General features: G+C 49.2%; 1 protein-coding gene across 1 annotated transcript; it reads right to left on the reverse strand.

Annotated features, from left to right (window-relative positions):
- Positions 1 to 6,941: 6,941 nt before the first annotated feature.
- Positions 6,942 to 22,256, reverse strand: INCENP (inner centromere protein). Its single transcript, XM_074918037.1, has 17 exons — positions 22,120 to 22,256; positions 21,916 to 22,029; positions 20,680 to 21,452; positions 18,727 to 18,778; positions 18,537 to 18,570; positions 16,321 to 16,399; positions 15,744 to 15,792; positions 15,302 to 15,419; positions 15,081 to 15,215; positions 12,756 to 12,865; positions 12,254 to 12,374; positions 11,379 to 11,501; positions 10,685 to 10,857; positions 10,308 to 10,398; positions 9,643 to 9,753; positions 8,378 to 8,537; positions 6,942 to 7,607 (listed from the first exon to the last, which is right to left on the reverse strand). The coding sequence occupies exons 1-17, from the start codon at positions 22,254 to 22,256 to the stop codon at positions 7,393 to 7,395; spliced, it is 2,595 nt and encodes an 864-aa protein (XP_074774138.1). The 3' UTR covers positions 6,942 to 7,392.
- Positions 22,257 to 22,845: the final 589 nt, after the last annotated feature.

Consider the following 22,845-nt stretch of genomic DNA (forward strand, 5'->3'; position numbering starts at 1 on the left):
AACACGTTCCTCTGCAGCACAAGTGGACACCACACAGTCCTCGGGATGTTTTTATGTGTTGTAAGTGTGGAATTTCTTGGCAGAGAATTCCAGAGAAGGGGAAAGGGGTTTTATTTTCCTTTTTGCTTAGGACATGAATCCTGTTTAGCCAGGAGCAAGCAGAGCCTGTCAGTGGCCGTCAGGCTGTGTAGGGCAGGACCGAGGGATCTTATCGGCCACTTGGCTTCAGTCTTCATGCTTATTCGTTATGCTTAAAAGAAAGAAGTGTTTGACTGATGAAATAATAAACATGGTCTCAGAAGACTTCTGCCAGGGCTTGTACCTTTGGCTTTGCTCCCTTGCAGCGTCGCTGCTGGGGCAGCCAGTGCAGGGCTATGCTCTGCCCGTCCCCCCCGAGCCCAGCTCCCCACCACGCTGTGCTCGGGAGGTTCGACCACCTGAAACAGGACCCGGGCTCAGTCTGTGCTTCGGGCTGTGGCCCTTCAGTTTCTAAGCTGCAAGTTTAAGGCATTCAGTTTGAAGAGCTGTGGGGAGGTTTCACCACCAGCTGGCCTGGCAGGAGCTTCTCCCAATTTTTGCAGCCCTGGAGCGGATCCCACTGGGAGTGAACAAGGGTGCCCTTGAAAAGGAGGTATTTTTTTCATGTTCTTCTGGTTTTAAACAAATAATGTATATAATTCTGGTTTAAAAGAGCATGAATTTCAGATTTGCCTCAATTAGTGACAAGCCGCTTAATGAGGTCTGTGATGAATGGGAGGGGAGTACATCCTTTCATGGTGAACGCATCCTGTTATTATCTCTGTGCTGGAACTATGGCACTAAATACCCCCATTCTGGTTGCAGGGACACATCAGTGTGGTGGGGTGGCGGTGCTGCACACAACCCACCTGGCTTTTGCGAGTTGATCCCGTTCTTATTCCGAGCATGAGCAATTCTCTGGGCACAGGCTGCCCAGAGAGCTTTCGGAGTCTCCTTCCTTGGGTTACCCACAACGCTCTCTTGTGTGACAAATGGTCCAAGAAAAGAGAGTGCTCAGCCCTCACTTTGTAAAAATACATCATTTTTACCTAGAGAATGATTCCTGTTTTCATTGTGCATAACTTAGTATGACAACTGCAGTGGCATGGCACTTGTTCACCCAATAACTATAGAGGTTCGTGTATATATGTTTCAGCAACTACTTTTCTTATGTGACTTAACCAGCTAGTAAGGATGACTGCAAAACAAATTACCAAATCCTACGTTTTAATAAGATTAGTGAACAAAGACAGGTTTTTATTTTACTTTATTTTAATGAGAAGACAAAATTACTTTGAAATACGGTGCCTGAAAAATAGAGTACCTTTGTAAATGTGGAGCTGAAAATGCGTTGTTGGCATGGCAAAAAGAGATGGCCTTGTTGCATACAGTCTAGAACATTCTGATTTTTTGGTGGCATATGTTGTTTAGTCTGAGAAGAAGCTCAAGATTCTCAGTGCAGCTTTGGAAGAAGGGATGAAAGTATAGGAAGAGCTGGGTTACCGCTGTCAGGCTGCGGCTGGAGCTGGGTCACGGGTCCGAGCTGCTTGTGGGTGAATCAGGTCCTTCTGGCTGGATGCGATACAATTCCCCGCATCTCTACACTGTGTGCGACAGAATCTGCATCGTGACACAGTCATGCCTGTGAACAGGGTCTGGAGCATGTCAGAAACGTGTTCACATCTTTATGACTGGTGGCTGCTCTCTTTGGAAGCTGGGCTGTAAGGTCCCAGAGCGACAGTTGAGCACATCTGCACTTGTTGGATTGAGAGGAGAGAGGTGGCGGAAGCACTGGCAAAACCACAGCCTGGTCCTGTGCCTGCTAGGAAAGACAAGGTAATTTGGGTGGTTTTACTGAGAGAGCACGAGGAAGCAAAGATCTAATCCAAAAGTAAAGGTCTAATCCAGCAGCTGGGTCTAATCTCCAGCCTGGAGAAGTCTCCAGGGGGATCTTTCACAGCGTATCTCGATACCTGCAGGGCGGGTGCAAAGACAACGGAGCCGTGGTGCCCAGTGGCAGTGGGCAGAGGCTGACACACAGGAGGATCCCTCAGCATCAGGAAACCCCTTTTCCCCACTGGCACAGGGTGCTCAGAGCTTTTGGAGCTCCATTCCTGGAGATACTCAGAGGCTGCTGGCTGTTGGACCTGCCAGACCCCAGAGGCCCTTTCCCAGCTCAACCAGTCTGGGATTCAGTGGATCATTCCTGTGCTGGGTGTGTGGGTGCTCAGTGTTCTCAAAAGGGGAGACTGCAAAAAATCACACGTCCTATTCCCCATTACCTCCCAAAAAGAAGAAAGCTCCCCCTGAAAGATGTATTTGCATGAAGATAAGCTTCCAGAGTCCGTGAAAAGACCCATCATGGCCCTGGAGACAGGAAACAGTATTTGGAAATATGTATCCCTTGGCAAGGACCGCTAATCTGGATTTTCATTGTAAGCTACTTAATGTCATTTGGGGATTTGTCTAAAAGTGTTTGCTTTAGTTTTCCTACTGCTGGCAATATTGTCAGCAATCAGGTCACTAGAATCCATTTTAATTAATACTAATATTTAATCCCTGAACAATCAAAAGGTAAAGTCTGGGTCCAAACTCTTGGCGAGACCCTGTGTACTTTGGAGCATGTCCCGTAGCATGCCAGCTCAGGGAAAGCTGTCCGCTGCCCCGAGTGCACAGAGGTGACAAACTGGGGACTGTGAGAAGGAGAGAATGTGAAAATGATAGGATTTAGCATCTGCTTTCTCATACAGCCTTTCCTCTGGCGCAGCACAGCCCCCTGCAAGGACAGCAGGGGTTACCTGCTCACTTCTCTGCCGCTGCTGAGCTCTGTCTGTGCCGCTCCAGGCCAGCGCTGCGTTACCTGGGGAGCATCTGACTGGGGCAGGCGTGCTCTGCTGCCCCCGGGGCAAGGGGACAGGATGATGACGGGCAAGGGAAATGCTTGGCAGGGCTATAAATCACGAGCAGCACCTCGTGATCCTCTGGCGTTCCTGTAGCCTTGGGTTTAGTCTGTCCATCATGAATAGGTCATGAGATTTAGTGAGGATGTAGGTACAGATCTCTTGGGTCACACACAAGGCCTCCATGTCCACCTGAGAGCTTCTCTGCCCATTCCCCTCCCCTGCAGCACTGTCAGCTCACGAAGCCGCCAGGTCCTGCCAAGGCCATCGCAGCTGTTTGCTGAGCACACCCCAGCCTCCCCATGGAGAAGCCGGATCTCACTCCTGAGTCAGGGATGACCTGGACAGTTCAATAGCAGCTCTCCTTCTCCTTCTGCAGCTGGTAGAGAGGAGGGCAGCATGAAGAGATTACAGCTGGAGACAACTGAGTTATTTTCATGTCTGCCTGGTGTTAAGACACAGATAAATTTTAAGAAATTTGCTGTTGGAAACACTGTGGTTCATGAAAGTAGGTGACGAATGATATTTTGTTGGGTCGTGCCTCTTGGCTGGTGCAGGTTGGATAATCTAGAAAGCATGCAGATAAAAATATTAACTGCTTAATTCTCACTTATAATCCAGACATTGAAAGGTTTAGCCACTGACTTGTCTTAAAACCGATCAGCACAAAAGCTTCTGCAGCTCCTCTTCTGGGGTTTTCCTTCCACATCTTCAGGGTGCCAGGTGGTCGGGCCAAGTCCCGATCCCTGCACGCTCTCCAGACTCAGGGCTGCACAGTAGCATGGGCTGGGGAAAACGCAGTGCGAGACCCTCTGTAAACACATCTCTAGGGCACTTAGTTTCATTTCTAGGAACCCTTCCCGCTTCTGCTTTGCGGAAGGGACTCTGGAACTAAAGCTGTTGTGTTTCAATGGCAGCACAGAGGAGGTCAGAAGCAGGGCACAGCTCCAGACTTTGCCAGGTAAGGGGTTTATTTCCATGATAGTGAGGCCACCCGAGCTGAGCCTCCTGTGCCATTCCCACATTTCCTGTGCTTCCAGAACCATCCGACCTACCTGGGAAGGGAAAGCAGACAGGCATGTACCACTCCTGCTCCCCCAGCCCGAAGGATTATTTCTGACAGTGTTGCGGTTCTCACTTTGTTCCAAACACGAAGCTAAACTTCATTTTGTCTTCCTTTTATTTTGTATTTTGTTTCCAGGTGCATGCCACTTTTACTCTTTTGCAACCATTTTGCATGTCGTTTTCTGGTATCCTGCAGGCTACTCCTCATCTACAGCACCTCACAGGCTGGTCCTGGGTCGTAGCCACAGAGAACAACGTTAGGTGTGGGTTTGAGGCTGCGTCTAGAAGGGAACTCTGACGCCAAATCCCTTCTCGAGATCTCAGAGCTCAACCTTCCTGCAGGACGCAAGACCTACAGGTGCCTTATCAGGGAGTGATTTAGGCTAAAGGTGCACAGAAAAAGGCTTAATAAACACAGTGTTCTCAAGCCAAGAAACAGCAGAACTGGGCTTGACCTGCCCCAGGGTGATGGTTGATGTGTTTGTTGTTCCAGAGTCAGTGCTTTGGGCAGCCGCCCGCCACAGGAGGAAAGTGCTGCTGGCGTGGGGAGCGGGAAGCTGTGAGCAGTTAGAGAAGCTGCTTTCACCAGTGCATGCAGTTTCCTCCCAGTGTCGTTTTAACGGGAGGCACGTTCAGGCCTTTGTGGAAAGTCCTCCCTGCAGATCTCCACTGACCCCCGTGAGGGACATGGCCCCCGAACTGGGCCTGCAGCCATGCTCCCTCTTTGATGCCCAGACAGCAGCCAGGGCAGCTCCAATTTCTTCAGACACTCCCATTTCCCCCCACCACTGCAAATCCCCACCCTGGTTTGGCTGCCAGGTGCCAGTTCGGTGCTAAGCATTGAGCTACCCTGGCTAGGGCTGCTCTCCCGGGCCACAGCCTCGTCCTCCCGTGAAGGCCACAGAAAGGCATCAGCCACGAAAAACAGTTGCAGAGCAGCCACGTCTGCCAGATTTAATCCGATAGATAAAGGATACTCAGAGGGTTAATGTAGCGAAGGGAATGCCAGTGCAAGTTGTAAACGTAAACCGAACCTCAGCAAGGCTCTGGCTGGAATGCCAAGCTCTCATGGGTCCTTAAAAGTGATTTTTAGTAGTTCTATTTACTTGAAACTTGCTTTTCTTGCTAGATTTCCAGCACCTCTGGACCCAAAGAGTATTGGGATCCCACCTGAAACCAAACCAAGCTCTGAAAACCTGCCCCAGGGCAGGAGAGTCATCTGGGGAAGGACCTCTGGGGGTGCCCAGCATGAACCCAGAGTCCGGCTGGACCAGAAACACTGAGGAGAGGCTGCTGGGCAGGCAGACTAACAGGAGAAATACCTGAATCAGGAGTGAAAATATGTTTCTTAAAATCTTGAGGTTGTAATTCCCTGGGACTTCTACTTGTGGTTTTTTGTTTGTGTGTTTTTAAATGCCAGTGCTGCAGTTGTGCTGTGATTGAAGTTCTTGCTCCACCTGGCAGTAGCAACTCCAAGTATTTTCTAAACTTGTACAGGTAGTGAATTACAGGGCTGTAGGTTCATTCAAGATGAATTCAGGTCATATATTCCTCAGCAAAGATTTCCGGGAATATATCATCATGCCGAACTGTCCTTCTTCCCATTTCCAGAAACAGAAGGAGGAAGAAAAACGAGCCAGCAAATTCTGCAGGGTTGCCAAACAAAAATATTTACCGCAAGAGTTACTAAGTTCTTCCTCAACACAACATTCCTGAATTAATGAAACAGTGCAAAAAGCAACTCAAAAGGATACATCCCAAAATACTGTAGATTTGTCTAATAAAAAGCTATGATGAATCCATAAGAAGAGACCAGAGGAAATGATTTAACTCACTTTTATCAAATTCAGACATTCAAGTAGCATTCAACTTTAAAGTTTTTTCCCATTTCATCAAGCTTTCTTACAAAAAGGTTACATTCATCCTAAGATACAAAACTCAATCTACAGAGCGTCTATCAAAGCACAGTCCCCTCGCAGATACAAACACGGACCAAAGCAGAGTATCTAGCAGTTATGTATTTAAATATAAAACCCCACATCACTGTAAAGCTGTTGGCTTGCAAACAGTTCATGAACTACAGCACAAGGAAAGGTTGAAGCCTCCTCCCGCGTTGCAGAATCTCTGTACAGTGATTTTGAAGGACCGAGTTGTGTGTGCACAAATGTGCTCTTCAGTCTCTTGCTTACTAAAATCACAGCCACAAAACGTTCACCCGACTTTAAAACAAATCAAGCCGCCACAAAAGATGAACCTGAAGTAAGAACCACAGGGGGTGTCTATTTTGCAGGAGACAGACTTTCACAACAACCTACAGAAACAAAAGTAACTGTTTTCCTTAAAATCTTCCCGGAAGTACTGTCCTACCGAGACCTCTCGCCATACAGGAGCCTGTCAGAGAAAACAACTGTCCGTGCCATTTGCGAGTCTAGTGTGAAAAGAATGTCTAAAACACCAAGTGCTCTTGGAAATTAAATTCTAAGCCGATATTTTGCTGTTCAGAGGGAACTGTTCTGGTAACAGCCCATTTGACACTGTCTTACTGAATGTGTAGTGCAAAACAGGCCTAGAAATCAAACCAGCTTTGATGCTGAACAAATGAAACAGCCAAGGGGAGAAAACAGAAAGAGGGATGAAGTTTAAACTCATTCTTTCAATTCAATTGATGCCACAGACATGGCATTTAAATTAGAGAGACAAAATCCTATCAGAACCTTTGTAGTTTCTCTTAAAGCCTAGAAGAAAGCTGCCTTCCACTACTCCGGGTATTCCTGGAGACACGGTTACACCCAGGGTCACCCCTCTCTCCAGCACCTGAAAAGTCGATAAAATCTGTGTTTTTCAGCCCGAGCTGCAGCACCATCAGCATCACTGGAGCTCACGCACAGAACGGCACCGGGTGTGGCATAAAGTGTGTTACTGAAAAATGAAACACTGAAGCCCCTTTGCAATTTGAGATGACAAAGAACCCCCTGCTGATCTCATGCTCCTGGGGAACGCCAGTAGTGCCCGTTCAGGTCTGACCACGATGTACATGGTGGCCTCAGTGCTACGAGTCCTCTGGCTTCGGCCACGGACGGACAGACAGACGGACAGCTCCCAGCCCTGCCTGGGGAGGGGAGGGTCATACAGCTTTCAGGGATGCACATCCCCGACCTAGAGGTCTGAATCTTTGCCAGCTTAAAGCTACAGTAAAAGGAGATGCATCTTTCTGAGGCGGTATCTCCCAAAAGCTTCCTGTTTTGCCTAAAATAAGCCCTGAAAACAGAAAATGCAAGAGGCCCGGTAAGAGCTGACATTTATTCCACGCTAATACCTAAAGATTTACAGATACTGAACAGTAACTCTTTTCTCACCTAGAGACAGAAACTCACACCCCCTGCTCCGCAAGGAAGAGCCTCTGCCCACCTCAGTACTTCTTGAGGGTGTAGGGCAGAGCGAGGGCCGGCCTGGTGCTGGGGAAGGGCGGCGAGTTCCACACCGCAGAGCTCGTGCGCTTGAAGTAGCGCGGCTTGCTCTTGTAAAAGATGTCCTCCAGCTTGGGGCTTGCGATCGTCCCGAAGAGAGCGTCAACGTTGGGAGGGTTGTAGTACTGGTGGGTTACAGCTTGGCTAAGCAGATTCCCTGGAGAAACAAGAGATTAAATTAGCATTAATTTTTTTTAATTGAAATGGCTGGGTTTGATTTTGAATTTAATTGAACTGACATTCAATTTGAAATTGAAGAGGCTGTTTGTACACAGTGTGTCCTGGCCCTCCTCATCTCTAAACCCACTGAAATTGCAAAAGGGAGAAATCCTGCAGGGTTTGATGGTTTAAAGCACCCTGGTTAAGCCTAAAGATTCGCCACAGATGACTTGGAGCACAAATATTGCGTGTACTGAATTCTGGACGGGAACTAGAGTAAGTTTGCAAGAGTCAAGGTGTCTCAGCTTTTCTTCCTGCAGCCTGTTAGCTTCCCCACAACTTCTTAGCTCCTCAGGGGTAGGTGGAATATGAAATCATAGAACTGAGCATTTCAGAACCAGAACAGCTGCCAGTCTGAAACCTAGCCCATGACATCTGGCATTATTTTGCTTTCTAAAGGTAAATCAATGTCAAGCAGGCTCAAGGCCAGAGCACTAGTTCATAATCATTCCTTTCACACTGGCAAAATGACCCTAGCAGCTCCGTTAAAGCAGTTAAGTGTATCTTCTCCCCAATATTGTCACAAGAAGATCCCCAAGTGGTAGAGGAGCCCCTGACTCGGCACAGCAGCATGGCTGGAGCAGACCAGTACTTTTAGTAGGAGGAACTGGGCAAAATCTTACACCAGGTCTGACTATGGGTTGGAGCAGAGCTGCAGCAGGGTGTGCTGGGAGCTCTCAGGCCAGACATGGGCCTGCTGACACATACCTGTGGCCCAGGCAGGGATGGGCTTGCGAGGCTGGCTTTCGTCATCCGTAGAGTCATCACTGTTTAGATCCAGCCCGTAGTTGTTCGGGTTTGTCAGGACGGCCTTGGGAACTTTTGGGGCCTGGGGAGTCATCTGGTATGAGCTGCAGGCAGGTGAGTTCTAGAAGACAAAGGTACCGGCAGGCATCAGGCCCTGCAGCCAGAATGCCCCAACATTCACCCCTCGCTTCACCACGCAGCTGCAAAGCCTCAACTTTGGCAGTTTTAAGATTTTGACCCAAGAACTTGACTCGTGTTCTAAAGTTTTGACCCAATTCTGACTTTGCACTGCCTCCTATTTAATTAGGCTGCTTAATTGGCTATGTACAACACAAACAAGCCAGCAACTAATGCATCTAACACACATGCAGCAGTTCCCTCTGATTCAAGCAAGGCTTAAATGCAGTTGTTACATCCTCAGAGCTGAAGGAATGTGCTTTAAATACTCTACAACCAAAGTTCTGGGCTTGTTTAACAATATTAAACTGCTTATTATCACGTCAAGAACACACACACAACAGCTTAGGACAAACTACTGTAATTTTTATGGGAACAGCATGACTATGAAATGCAAGTGATAAAGAAAAACTACGAACTGCAAATTTCCCCTTCCATGAAACATCTCTCTAGAGTTAGAAAGTTTTTCTTCCCCATAAGGCCGCCTTCATGGCTTGTGTCCATTGACTCATATTTCACTGTTCTTGCATTTAAAGATTAAAATATATAGCTCTGCAAGGAGATAAAGCTCCATACATTTGTTTTCAATGTTCATTCACCTGCAGATTTTCCTCAAGTTCTAAGAGCAGTGAGGCCCCAACACAAAACCATTGCACAAGCTCTGCTGCCATCCCGTGGCTGTTCCCAACTTTGAACTTAAATAACACTATTGCAGCATCACTCCTGCCCAGGAGGTTGATCCAGGATTTAAAGGAACTCAGAAAGGCAAAGCAACTCCAACAGCCACTGCCTTACCCTAGCAAGGAAACCCTGGCAAACACTTGCTGCTTCCCTTCCCTCCTTTCCACTCCCCAAGTCATTCCACCAGGAGACAACCTCCAATACAGGATTCTATAAACTTAACAGGAAAAGTTTATAGAATCCCTTCACCATTGAAAGGGAACACAAAAAACAGAGGGTAAAACTGCCCATTGTAACAGCATGTCAGTGCTGGAATCGGCATTCTCTGATGTCATCCCTTAAAGTTTCACCAGAGAGAGCAGAATTACCTCTTTGTTTTCTAGATGCTGGCTTTGGGCTACATCTTTAGCCTTTTGTTCCTCTGGCAGTTTCTTCTGTTCTTGCTCCTGCCTCTTCATCTCTGCTAGCCTCTGCTCCTGCTGGCAAGCCAACATCACACAGGAATTAATTTCATGAACTAAACTACACTGTTAATCCAGGGATCCACATTTGATATGCAAAAAAATCTGAGCAACTAACTGCAAGTGTTTCTTGCCTGTGATGCTAAGGAGCACTGAGCACAGTGCAGACAGTGAACAAATGCAGCAGTTCAAGCTTTCCTTGCAGTGGCACAAATCGCCCTTCCCATTTAAGAGCATTAGTTGCCTTCCTCTGCAAATGCAGTGACCTCATGCTTTGAAAAGTTTGCTACTGACTTTATCTTCAGGATAGAAACATCAGAAACCAGCCAACCATCTGACTGGAAAAGCCTGTGCTACTGATCTCAGCCTCTTCTTACACTAAGAACTGTCTTTTTAGAGGCCAAGTCGTCCCACTGTACAATGACCATCCCACACAGGTCAGAAGAATCTCAGCCTGTGAGTGCTCAGTTCTTCCTACTGAACATAGAGGAAACTGAGAGGCTGCTGACCCAAAAGCTGGTGTCTAAAAGCAAGTGAAATAACCCTGCCCCCTGCAAGCGGTGCATACGTACGTCTGTCTTCCCCATCTCCTTGGGGAGCTGTTCTTTAGCAGCCAGTGCGTCCTTCTGCAGGTGAGCAGCCTTCTCCTGCTGCTCACGGAGCCTGAGAATCAAAGCAACAGACCGGTACTCTCAAACCCACCGGGGTACCCTCATCCAGTGCCTGCCACAGCCCCCCCTTTCTCATAGCCTTTCAGGGCACTCCCCACCACACTCCCACCTCACTGAGCCCAGGATTTCTTCTCAGCAGCTTAGTCAAGTCAACAGTCAAGTCGTGCTGACAGCACAAAGTAGCTCTTCACTGCTTGAGCCTTTCACTAGTGCCCTCTGCTCCCGCTTCTCTTCAAAGTCCCACACAGAATTTACTACATAAATGGATATTGTCTTACTTTTCTGCCAGGATTCTCTCCTGTTCCTTCTTCCTCTCCAGCTCTCTCTGTGCAGCTAGCTGCTTCTCCCTCTCCTGTTCTGCCTGTCTCTGCTCTGCAATCTTCCTGGCACGTTCCTGCTCCTCTTCCTTCCTCTTCTGCATTAGCTCTTTGTGCCGACGTTCCTCCTCCTCCTGGTAAGCCCAACAAAGCAGTTATTCGCCTTACACCGAACCAAAACAGGCTCCAGAGTCAAGGAGCAGAAAGGCCCCGTTTGACCCCAGTCCCTGGCACCTCCAGCCACAGAGCAGGGGAAAAGCTCGGGGCTGCAGTCCCGGTGCCTCATCTCCAGCAACCTCAGTGCCAGCCCCTCCCTGCCCACACAGTACCCACAGGGCTCTGGATCTCCAAGGGATGGGTTTAACTGAGGTTTAGGACTTGCTGACACCCAGATTACAGTTGTTAGTAAGAATCTGTCCAACACCGGAGAAGAACTGTGGGTCACAACCACCAAAAGCTGGCAGCTGGAGCTATTGCAAGAGGACACAGGAAGCACCACACTGAGGAGAGCTTCAAGGACAAAGCCTCCCTGCCACACCGATCCCAGCTGGGCTGGCTCACGTCAGTGCTCCCACGGGTTCCTCACTTACAAAGAGCAGCAGAGCACAGCCTCTCTAAATGCACTCAGGGTGAGAGGATGGGCTCCAGCACAGACCTGCTGCTGTGCTTTTAGTTTTCTGGCCTCTTCTTCGTGCCTGCGCCGGGCCTCTGCTTCTTCCATTTTCTTGGCAGCTGCTTTCTTTTTGATCTTCTCTTCTGCCAGCCTTTCTTCCCGCACCTACGGCACAGGCAGAGCTAGCTGGATACCCACATCTTGGGTGGGACAGTGCTCTGCACATGGAATATCCTAGAGTAAGTCTCAAAGACACAGAGCTCCCTCCCTCTCACAGGGAAAAAGCATCCTTTTTCACTAGTGGGACGTGTGCTTTATTTTAAAAAGGTAACATTTAAAGAAATGACCTTCTTTTACATGTATCCACAGGAAGAGCCAATCCTATTCTGGTCTTTACACATCTAATACCACAAAACCCATCAGAATATATTCTCAGAACCATGAAATAAGAAAAGCAGATGGAGATGATTAAAGCAGGCAAATGACTGCTGTGGTCACGTGTGCAAATCATCCCAAAGACTCAGATACAGGAAAGGGTCTGGAGGAAGTACATTTATTTTCACCTCTTCATCCATCAGTCAGATGGGAGAACAGCTTTGAGTAGATAAAGCCTCAGGGCCATTAGGCTGGTTTATCTGCTTGAAGCTCTTCTCCCATCTGACAGAGCCCTAATAAAGCCCATTTAGATTCATAATTCTGAAAATATGGGTTTTATCTGCCATTTTCTGTAACCAAGAGAAAGGTCGTCACTCAGGATTGGCAAGTTTCTGGAATAATCTTTATTCAACCATTCTCCAGTTCACTCTCTAGATTTCAGCCCCTCTCTTTCTGCAAGGCACACTCATGTGGCATCATCCACCTCAACAGATTAATTATTCTCTCAGAGAGACAAACTCTACAGGTATATTGGGCCTTACCTTCTCGGTCTTCTCATCAAACAGAGCTCTCTTCTGCTCAATACGCCTTTTCCTCTCTTCCTCTATCTGCTCTGCCCGCTCCCGAGCTTGCAACACTTTGCGCAGACGGTCCTCACGCTTCCTGTAGGACACAGCCCAACCTGGTCATTGCAGTCCAGGCAGAGGATTCCTTACAACTCAAATACAAGGCCAGACCAGCTCCTGGGCACCATGAATTCAATGAATCAAATACACCGTTCATTTAAACGTCAGCAATATTTTTAAGCTCCATCTGAGACAGAGGACTTAAGACAAAAAGCTGAAGCAGCACTCAGCTAGGCGAGTTACCTTTTATTTGAATTCTAGATAGATACTACGAGAACAAATACTGGCTTTGTGGCGTGAGAGCAGGCAGACAGAGATTTTTGCTGCGTGTATGTACTCTGCAAGATAAAAGACCCAGCCACAGGGACCTAGAGGTGCAGAACATGCAGGCTAGGCAGGGCAGAAAGCATATACTCACAGCTTTGCCTCTTCTAATCGCCGTTTCTTTTCTTCCTCCAGTTTTTGTTTTCTCAAGTACTCGGCTTCTTGCTTTTTCCTCAGAGTCTCTAGCTTCTGTCTCTCCTTTTCCTGAAGTGGATTGGAATGTGATTGTACTCACCTGCCAGGGCTTCCTCCTCCCTCGACTTGCTCAGGTTAAGGGTGGCCCAGAGGTAACACCAGGGAACTGCAGCCAGCACCAGGGGACAGTAACAAGCTCGGGCCAACCATGATGTGGTCACAGATGTTTGGGAAGAGATGTGATGGAAAACGAAGCAGTGGTGTTAATCTTAGAGAGCAAGAGAAGAAGCTGGGAAGTTGAAACAGAACCATGAGCTCCTGAAGCCCAGGTAGGTTCCACAGAGATGTTGGGCAGACAGCACCATGATTTACGTTGGTAAAAAGAACCAAAAAAGCAGCACTATTGCTTGGCATGATACCGACTTCCCGCAGCAAGAGTGGGGACAGATGGTGCTCCAGGAGACACCTCGCTGCTCCTCAGAGCTCCTGTCAGCATCTCCACTTCCCGTGTAGCTCCAGCTCAGGACAAACCACCCCCGTCCAGCCCGAGCACTTACGGCCTGTCTCAGGCCCAGGCAGCCCCACACATCACCCAGACAAACATGGGCGCCCCTCTAACCCACCCAGCTAACTTGGCCTGAGCACACTGACAACGAGGAGAGCAAGCCCCAGCCACCACAGCAGATAGGTTAAGACAAACTAATTTAATGCCAGATTTGATACTGCAGATGCCTCCTTGTGACAGGCCTAGTCTCAGGACAAACCCATTGACAAGCACAGTGAAGTAGTCAAGTGATTACTTTACACTGGGCCCCACGTTGTACATGATTGGCGTTATTAGTATCAAAACTGGTTAATTTAAAACAATTCTCTTATTGCGCTGGTGCTATTTAGTTATGTCAGGCCCCACACAGAAAAAGTCCTGAGGGGAAGTTGGCCACACTGAAATGAAACCTAAAATATAACATTCAGTGAACTGACAGCAACAAAGCATGCAAAAGCCAGAACACTTATCATACCATCCTTTGCCAACACAGGCACTAACGTCAGCAGGAACTCCAGCAAGGCTGAAGCTCAAGGCCTTCACTGCTCACCAACAACAGACTAACCCAGAGCACAGCAAGAGTCCCTACACAGCACAACCGTGACAGCTTTAAGCTATACAAAAGTTCTGATATGAGGTTGCCAGATATAAGCTAGATGCAGGAAAACCAGTTTCTGCAGTATGCTCTCATCACCCTACCCAGCTCTCCTGCAAGTGAAGACAAGCCCTAGAACTACTGTATTCTGCAGGCACGTTGCTGGATTTCCTAAGTGTGAGCAGCCGATGCTCGCACACCAGCTCCCAGCACATCCCTGGGTGCCTCATGAAGCTATTGTGCCCTCATGTTGCAGCACAACTCCGGCACAGGACCTGCAGACACTGATGGGAACCAGCTTTTCCTTGAGCATGGATTCCTCCGAGCCAAACACCAAGTTTAAATGCCGATGAGGTAGGAGTGAGGGCTGCCTGGCAGGGATGTGGGTAGTATTCCCGCTGCAAGTCCAGCCAACATAATTAAATGATCATGACTTATGTCCAAACTCTCCTGTGTAAGCAGAACATGGGGAAAACCAACTCCCTTTGGAAATCTAGAAGCAGATCTCACATCCCATCTGCCCAAAGTACTGTCTGAGGTATGGGAGCTTCCCCTGCAATGCTGGAACTTTGCTGGGGTTTGGCCTGGGTGGAGGCAGCCCCGCACACAGCAGAGCTGTGGTTTGTCTGCTGGGGGTGCCATCAGCACACCCCCTGATAGTGATGCCTGTTAGATCTGGGCTCCTGCACACATCTCGCTGAACTAGTGGTCTAGTCTCTTATTCAAGGCAGGCTCATGGTTCTTTCTGCTTCAAAGGTCTGAAAAACCTCAGAAGCTTGGATTTAAACTCAGATCTCACTCACTAGAAAGGTCCTAGAATGGAGACTCTGGATGTGCAGACCTCAGTTACACGTACACCCCAACAGCAGCATTCAAAATCCTCTTGATTTTCATTTCCCAGTTTTCATTCCCAACTGTTACTTGCTAATACCTCAAGGGAATGCTACAGTAATAAAGCTTAGGGTCCAAATTAGAGCTCTTTAGGAAGCTGACTAATCACAGTTTTATTTAATTTATGTCAGCGTAAACAGCTTACAGTTACTTCTTAGTTTACTATGGGTTGAAAAGTTTCTTTTCCATCTGTGCTTTAACTTAGATGCTCACCAGAGCATCACGTACTTGCATACAATAGAGTCTCGTCTTACCTTAGGATCCAACTGGAGAGGAGTGTTGTATCGGATAAAAGATTTTATCACTCCATTTCTCCCCACAGAGCTCGGTGTCATGAGGAGCTGGTTCTTCTGCACAGTGTGCAAAAACGTTTTGAAAGGACGTACAACCTGTAAGAGGAATGCCAAAAACGGTCCTCAGGAGCGTGAGTAAGAAAGGGTCTTGGTGAAGTTCACCAGGGTTACAAGAATCTTACTTTGCTGGCTGGAAAGACAGAGGATGGGGTCTGTCTTCTTGGAGGAGAAAGCCCTCCATCTTCTGCTTGCTGATGGTCATAGCGTTCGTCCACAGCTCTCTTGTAACTTGGCTTTCTCCTGTCAGAAGAATACAGTCCATCACACCTGGCAAATCCTCCCGATGGTCTCGAAGTCAGGTTTAAGAAAAGGTCATAAAGCTCTCCTAGCTGAAAAGATACTTGATTGCCTATGCACAAGTAGTAACCCAGTAACAGATTTCTCATGTGATAGAAGATACAAATTAAATCCTCTTTTCATAGTGGTAGAGAAAACTACCTGCAATAGTCTCACAGTCACAGAACACAGAAGCCCTTTAACAATTGTTTCAGCCTTGAACCTGCTTTGAACCAGAGGACAGATCTCCAGAGGCACCTTCCAGCTGGAATGATTCTACAAACATACCTGGCACTCTGGGGTGGCTCCTGGGTCTCCCCTTTATTTGAGTTGCTTTCTGAAAGAAAACAGTTACACAGTCAGCTCCAGCAGAAGAAAAATCCCTTCCAACACAGCTCTGAAAGCAGACAACAGATTTAGCAGCTCACTAAAGAGCAAAAACCCTGCCATGAATTACACTCAGCAGGACCTTTCTTGCTTTCAGCAAGCAGGCACACAGCAACCGTCGAACCCAGAAATAGAAAAGGCAAAGCTGCCTGGTCTGCAGCACGCGGCTCGCTCTAACACAGCGCCGTTGTGCTCAGCAGACACGCCACGACTGCTCACTCATGAAGGGGGTTGGACCAGGCCTCCCCCAACCCCCAGAACCCTCCGTCCTCATGCCACGAGCTTCCCAGGGTGAAAAGTGACTCCAGCACAGAATATCCTAACTGCTGATCTCTTGAAACAAATCCTTCCTTGTCAAAAATTAGTCTTTCAAACTGGGCTCTCAAATTAACTAGACAATCTCTCAAACCTCCCAGTCAGCCTCCCAACAATGCAATGATTTTTAAAAATTTTGCCACAAAACCCCTCTGGAATTTACCGTTGTTGCCTGGCTCCTGTGGCTGTTCGTTTCTGCTGATGGTTCGAGAGCGAAGTGACATTCGTGGGCTTTGGGGATTCTGTAGGAAAAGCAAATGGATTTCAGCACAATTCTCACACAGAAACAGCCAATTACTGTTTCAAATCGTGACATCATTCTGACAAGGACACTGCAATACTGCCATGGAATGCAGAACCACATAGCAGAAAGTATTGGAGCCAGTACCCAGAGGGAGGTCCTAACCTCCAGCTGAGAAAAATACCTCGGGACACATCCTGGTAAATTCCCTAATGTCCTGTCATCGCTAGAAACACAGAGGTTCCCAGAACACGGGTATCTGCAACGAGGGACTGGCTGCTTAAACCGAACAAACTCATAAACTATTAAGTACAAAAGCGTTTCAAGTTGGAAACTGTTTATGGTTGCTGGACCACCTTCACCGAGCAGTGATGAATGGACAGCCAGGGAGACAGCGAAGACAATCAGCCCATTTCCTTGATTTATGGGTTGGTTACAGAAGCCATTATTTGCCGCCTTTGCACTTCCACTGGCACAGAATTGTTGAGATAATGGCTTTGGATATCTGAGAACAGGCAGCAACCCCGCAGTCTGTGCTCCACTAGCAGGGCCAAGGTTAACTCTGCTCCCCGAGCCCATGGAGGCTGGCGGGCACAAAGGAGACGGGAAGAGAATTAAAAAGAAGTATGGAAAATTTCTCCTCCCCAAATGTTTCTGTAAGGTCTTACCCTACGGCTGGGGACAGGAAGCATCTTGTAGCCTGACAGAAGGATGTAGATCTAACGAATTCGAGAGCAGGGCTGCGAGGATCTGACCTTTGGGGGAGCACACACGCAGAGGCGCTGCCTGTGGGCCCCTACAGACAGGTGTTCTCTGGGCCGAGGGGGCTGCTGCAGCACTGCCCTCCATGCACTCACAGCTCCCAGAGGAAATCTCTGGCAGAAACCAAACCATGTTTAGTTTCCCAAGAAAAGTGCTGCTAGATGGACAGACAGACAGAGAGAGGGAACCTGGGCTGAGTGATCCCACTACCAGAGCAGCGGAAGGGGAACGAGAGGTGAGGATCAGGGCAGATGACACACTACACAGACCAGCCTCTGTTTAGAAATCCATTGGTGTACAGAAACAAGAGGTACGAGTCCTCCACTGGTCTGCAGAGCAGTCCATTCCTCTCTTCTCCCCCTCTGCCCTTTAAGCTTTCCTACAGTTGTAACTCAGGCAAGTTAAAATCCAGAGGCAGTAGAAAAAGGGAGTTTATTTGAACTTTTGCAGCTCCACTGACAAGCGTGGCCATAAAGGCATGTGTAAGCCTGTCCTCGTTTACAGAACTGCTTGAGGCACAGAGCTCCGCTTCATTAACTCAGCCTTAACTCACTGAAAATTATTCCGGGCAAAATCATGACATAATCCCGGGATTTTTTCCTCAGGAGGGCAGTGAGAATTGTGGAGGGATATGTTTTGACCTGGATGGTATTTACAAATTTCTGTGTTTGTCTTAAGACAAAGCGACAAGCTTTGAATAATCTGCAGGACTAACAAAAAGGTCAAAAGAAGCTTTAAAAATACAAAAATAGTAATAGTGTACAAACTCTGTACAACTCAAAAAACTTCCCTGAATTTTAAGAAGGTTATTTATCTGTATAGGTTCAGAACTGAATTTTCACACAACTGATCTCTATCAAGAGGCTGAGAAGCAAGACCTGGCAGGACTTGACTCGGAACGCCAGTGCTGGCATGCACCAACCCATCACTTACATTTAAATATATTTATGCCACAGCAGCGAAAATGCTGTTTTCTAGTCAAAGCTAGCCTTGCTCTGAAAGCACCTGAGATCGTAACACCGTGCTGACAGAATACAGCTACCTGCATCCAAAATAAGCCTTGGGTCATCTTGCAAATAAAACTTTATTGGTTGTTGTTTTGCCAATTTTGGAACATTGTGATTAAACCTGACTTGCCAATCTCAGACTTTCTGTAGTCTGTGCATGGGAACCAGGGAGGGTAGGGACAGGCTCACACCCCAACACAGAGCGCTCTACTCTCCTCTAGCCAAGGGCTAAACAGCCTGTTGCCCAAGTCCAGCGATCTATGGCCAGAGGTCCCCGATTCTCCAGTAACAAACAAGAGGTGTGTTCAACACCTTCTGCTGACAAGTCCACACAAACAGAAGCGCTTCTAATCTCTGCTCAAATCTTACCAAATTGGAAGGGGTACAAGATCCAGGAGGAGGCCTAGGAAAAAAAAAGGCAGCTGTGTTTAATAACATCAAGGACACTGGGAAGCCATTTGTTATCTGCAAGCAGTGCATTTTATACCAAGAATATCACTGTAAAAAAATCCTCCAAGCAGGATATTAAAGATAACATAATATCTTAAAATCATCTTACCCAATTTTGACAACTGTTTCTTCATCCTCTGGCACCTCTCCAGAGCTGGAGGCTGCAGGAAGAGAAAAAAACATGCCAGAGCTGTAAGATAAGAGGTGCCGACCAAGGCTCTGAGGGAGCAAGGCTCACCCAAGACAGCTGCAGAGGCCTTTGCTCTGCCCTGTCAGTGCTGCCACGTACCGCTCTGAGCGAGGGCAGTGCAGTGGCCCCGAGCAGCACCGGAGGAAATGCTGCCCGCAACTTTAATGTAAGACAGCAGATGCTCTCAATTATAGATGAGCTCCAAGTACTGTTCAACGAGCTTACATTAAGAGCAGCCAGGTCTGGGCTCAGCCTGGGCCGCAGCCAGCAGGAGCTAGAGGCAGCGTTATTTACAGCGGGAGCGCTGCTTCCCGCCAAGCGTCCCCGGCTCGGCAGTAGCCGGCTTTTAAGTACCACACAGCCGGAAACTGCTGCTCATAATTAAGGCAGTGATGCAGCTTCAGCCTGGGCAGGGAACACAGGGGCAGAGCACAGAGGCTGAGCGAGCAGCTGCTGCCCCACTTCCATGCCGGTGTGGCCAAGGGAGCCCAGGCACGGGCGATGTATGTGGCCAGTGCTGCAGGGACACGGCAGACGCACTCTGAGGTCAATTAACACGCTTCGAGCATTAAAGAGATCAACTGGAGCTGCCTGAAACATGGCAGTTCCCCTCCTTACACCCGGAAATTTCGACTAGGCAGAAGAGCAGTTGTGTCAAATAGCACAGAAGGAAGAAGTAAAGCCTTCCTTAAACCCCCCAGGTAATCCAGATCCAGACAATACCAACCCATCATTTAAACTGGGTAGATAAAGCTACGCCAGTGCCTCTTCAAAGTTACAGATGAGAAGACTTCCTCACAGTTTCATTTTTTACTGAGGGAGCCATCAACACTGTACTTAAAAACTTACACAGCTTTCCCAGTGTTTCCCAAAACTTTCCCAGTACCTGTTACCAGTAGAGGAAACCCTGGACTGGGGACTGCAGTTCTCTGGTTCTGGAAAAATGTTCAACCAGAACAGTTAAATTGGTATGGAAAACACTACAGTGCTTGTCCAGGAATAACCTTCTACAGCAAAGAGGGCAACTCTTCAAAAAAGGCCAGTTTTATACAGCACAAACCCCACCAAGCTACAACACTGCAGACTAACACATCGTTATTTCAGCTGTAGTAGTTCTCCCCTCAAACAAAAGAGCATGCTGTGCAAGAAAGCCAATCTCTCCTCAACATCAAATGGTGTGGAAAAGGTTCTCTTGCATTTGAGGAGCCATTTACTAGCCACTTTCCCTCAGCTTGAAAAACCAGCAAGGTTATATCCATCTCTGTGTCCTCCTGCACCACATCCAACACCTGCATTGCCATAGCACTGAAGAATATTTAAATCAGTTTGTCCTTTGCTGAAACCTGCCTCTACTGCAAACTGTAAAAGCCTGGAAGACTTTTAATAAGTTTACAAAGTTCAACCTCAAAATTCCCTTCTCAAAAGAGCTCTAGAACCAGCACCCAGATGTTGTTTAAAGAGCAGTGGATTTGTGATGGCTACCTCATTTCCCAGAAAACAAGCTGGCCTTTGTGAGAGCCCAAACCCTCCTTAGCATCCTCCAGCAGCAACAACCTGCTCGCCAGCCTCCTCCTTCACCTTGCGAGCTGCTGCTGCAGAAGCTCGGAAGGCATTTGGGCTGTTCTCCAGAGGATTTACAAGGCCGAGTCCGCAGGCCACGGACTAGCAGGTACCTGGGATTCTCTATTCATGCAGCTCTCTGGAAAGCCAGTCAGAACATCCACACAGGCACCTGGCCAAGGAGGATCAGCTGTGGCACCCAGATGAGGCAATAGCCCCATAATGCTGTTTTGCTTCAGCAGCAGAGCAGTGGATCAACAAATAGAGCAGAAAAAGTGCAAAGCAAACCCATCTGGTGCCATTCAAACTTACCTTCCACATGACTGGAGGACACGGATGACTTCCAAGCTGTCTTCCTCTTGGCTGTTGCCCTTGTAGCAGATTTCCGGATCATACTTTCCCTCTTGCTGGCCAGTGAGTATTTCTCTGCCAAGGAGGTTCTGCGAGTCATGGAAGTTTTGCCCATCAGGCTTCTGCGCACCGAGCGTCGGCTCAGCCTCGAGCGTGTCGGAGTCCCTGGGCTGTCCCTTATGCGCTGGGGTGGCTCCTTGTCCAACCCCTCCTCTACCTGAGCAGAGTCCTCTCCATCCTCCAGCCTAGACTTCTCACTTAAAATGACAGTAGTATTACCTGCCTTCAGCTCAGCTGCAGCCTCACTTTCCCCTTCATCACTTGCCTCAGGGGTGTGAGGAACCATCAGCTTGGCAGCTGTAGGCCCAGGAGGTGATTTGACCACCCTGCTCTGCCTGGGAGAGCCACCATCAGAGCTCAGGGAGATGCTGGTGGAGAGCTGCTCTGCAGGTCCAGGTGTGCTCTTCTGGAGATGTTGCTCAGCACAAATGCAACCACTGACATCAATCTCCTCTAAGGAAACCTGCCTTTCTTCTTGCTGGGCCAAGGGGGTCTCAGGAACACCCTCGAAGCTTTTAGCAGATGTTACAGCTTGGGACCTTGTCACGCGTTGAGGTGGAGACTGTTCTTTGGCCTCAGCCCTGCTTAGTTCCAGCCTTTCTTTATTTCGGAGTCGTTGAGAGTATCGTATAGAGCTTACCAGTTTGAGACTGCTGTTCCTCCTTCTAGATAATCTAACAACAGAAACAGTGTGTTAGACTGGGACTGGATTCAAGAATAGACCGAAGTCCTTCCATGCAAAGGGGAATGTGCAGAAAAAGTTAAAACACCTGGGATGAGCCTTTCTGAGAGCTCAGTATACACAGGACTGCAGAAAGAGGCTAACACAGAAAACAGCTAACAGACATAATTATTTCAGAGCAGAATAGATAAAGAATGAAGAAATGCAGCGACATAGAAAGGAGGGGAGCACCCAGTGGAACCTTTAACACAGGGGCAAAGGGGAGGCCTCAAGGACACGCCATTATCTTGGCACGACCTTCACCAGCGGAGGTTTTCAGCCCCCCAAAAGCCGCCTCCCCTCTCCAGGCGCCGAGGGGACCCTCCCTGATGCACCTTCGGCCGCCCCGTCCCCTCCTAAGCGGCACTTCCCGGGTTTCAGCGCCCCGGCTTCCACCCCCTCGCGGGCGGGCCTACCGCTTCCTGCCCGGCTCCAGGCTCTCCTCCTGCGGGCCGCAAAGCCGCTTCCTCCGCTGCCGGTTCTTTTGCGACGGCGTCTTGGGCATCAGCTGCGGCTCATCGCCGCAATGGCTGCGAGGGGATGGGGAGAGGCGAGGGGTCAGTGCGAGATGAGGCCGGTAACGGCTCGGTGCGGGGAGCCGGGGGGGAGGGGGTCGGTACCTGCTGAACACCCTGGCCGCCTCCTCGCGGATCTCCCTCAGCCACACCAGGTCGGTGTCATCCACCTGCCGCAGGAACTCCGCCAGCCGCCGGTTACACACCGCCGGCAGCTGCGCCGGGCCCGCCGCTGCCGCCATTTTCTCCCCAGCCGCCCCAGCCCCGACCAACCGCCCGCGCGCGCGCCCCCGGCCCGGCCCCGCCGCCCCGCCTGGAATTCAAACCTGGCGCCCGCCTTCCGCCCCGCCCACGTCACGGCCTCGCCAGCCTATCGCCGCCGCGCCACCACCCAGCCCGCCCTCCCCATTGGCTGCGAGGCGGCACGGGACAACGCTCAAAATCGACTCCGCTCTACCCTCTCGTCTCTATGGTCGCGGAGGACTCGGCTTGGAAGGCGGGGCTCCAGGGGGCAGGCAAATGGACGGTGGGGTTTAACGGTGGGGCAGCGATGGACGTGAGCAACGGCCAATAAAAGCCACCACCTCGCAGGACGAGCGCTGTGATTGGTGGAGGCCGGGATGATTTCTAGGCGGGAGGGGAGGCTGCGCCTGTGAAGGTGCGGAGTGGTGACGAGGCAGGTCCAGGGCCTGTGGGGCCGCGCAGCTATGGGTGGAGGGGCCTGGGTGGCCTTCGGGGTCTGGGGCACAGCACTGCGGCCCGGCCTGCCCTCACGCCCTGCTTGGAGGCAGGAAGAGGGCCTGGTGCTTCCCCTCCTGCCCGTGGGGTGTC

This window comes from Athene noctua, chromosome 14 (genome assembly GCF_965140245.1).
Source record: "Athene noctua chromosome 14, bAthNoc1.hap1.1, whole genome shotgun sequence".
Classification (NCBI taxonomy): Eukaryota; Metazoa; Chordata; class Aves; order Strigiformes; family Strigidae; genus Athene; species Athene noctua.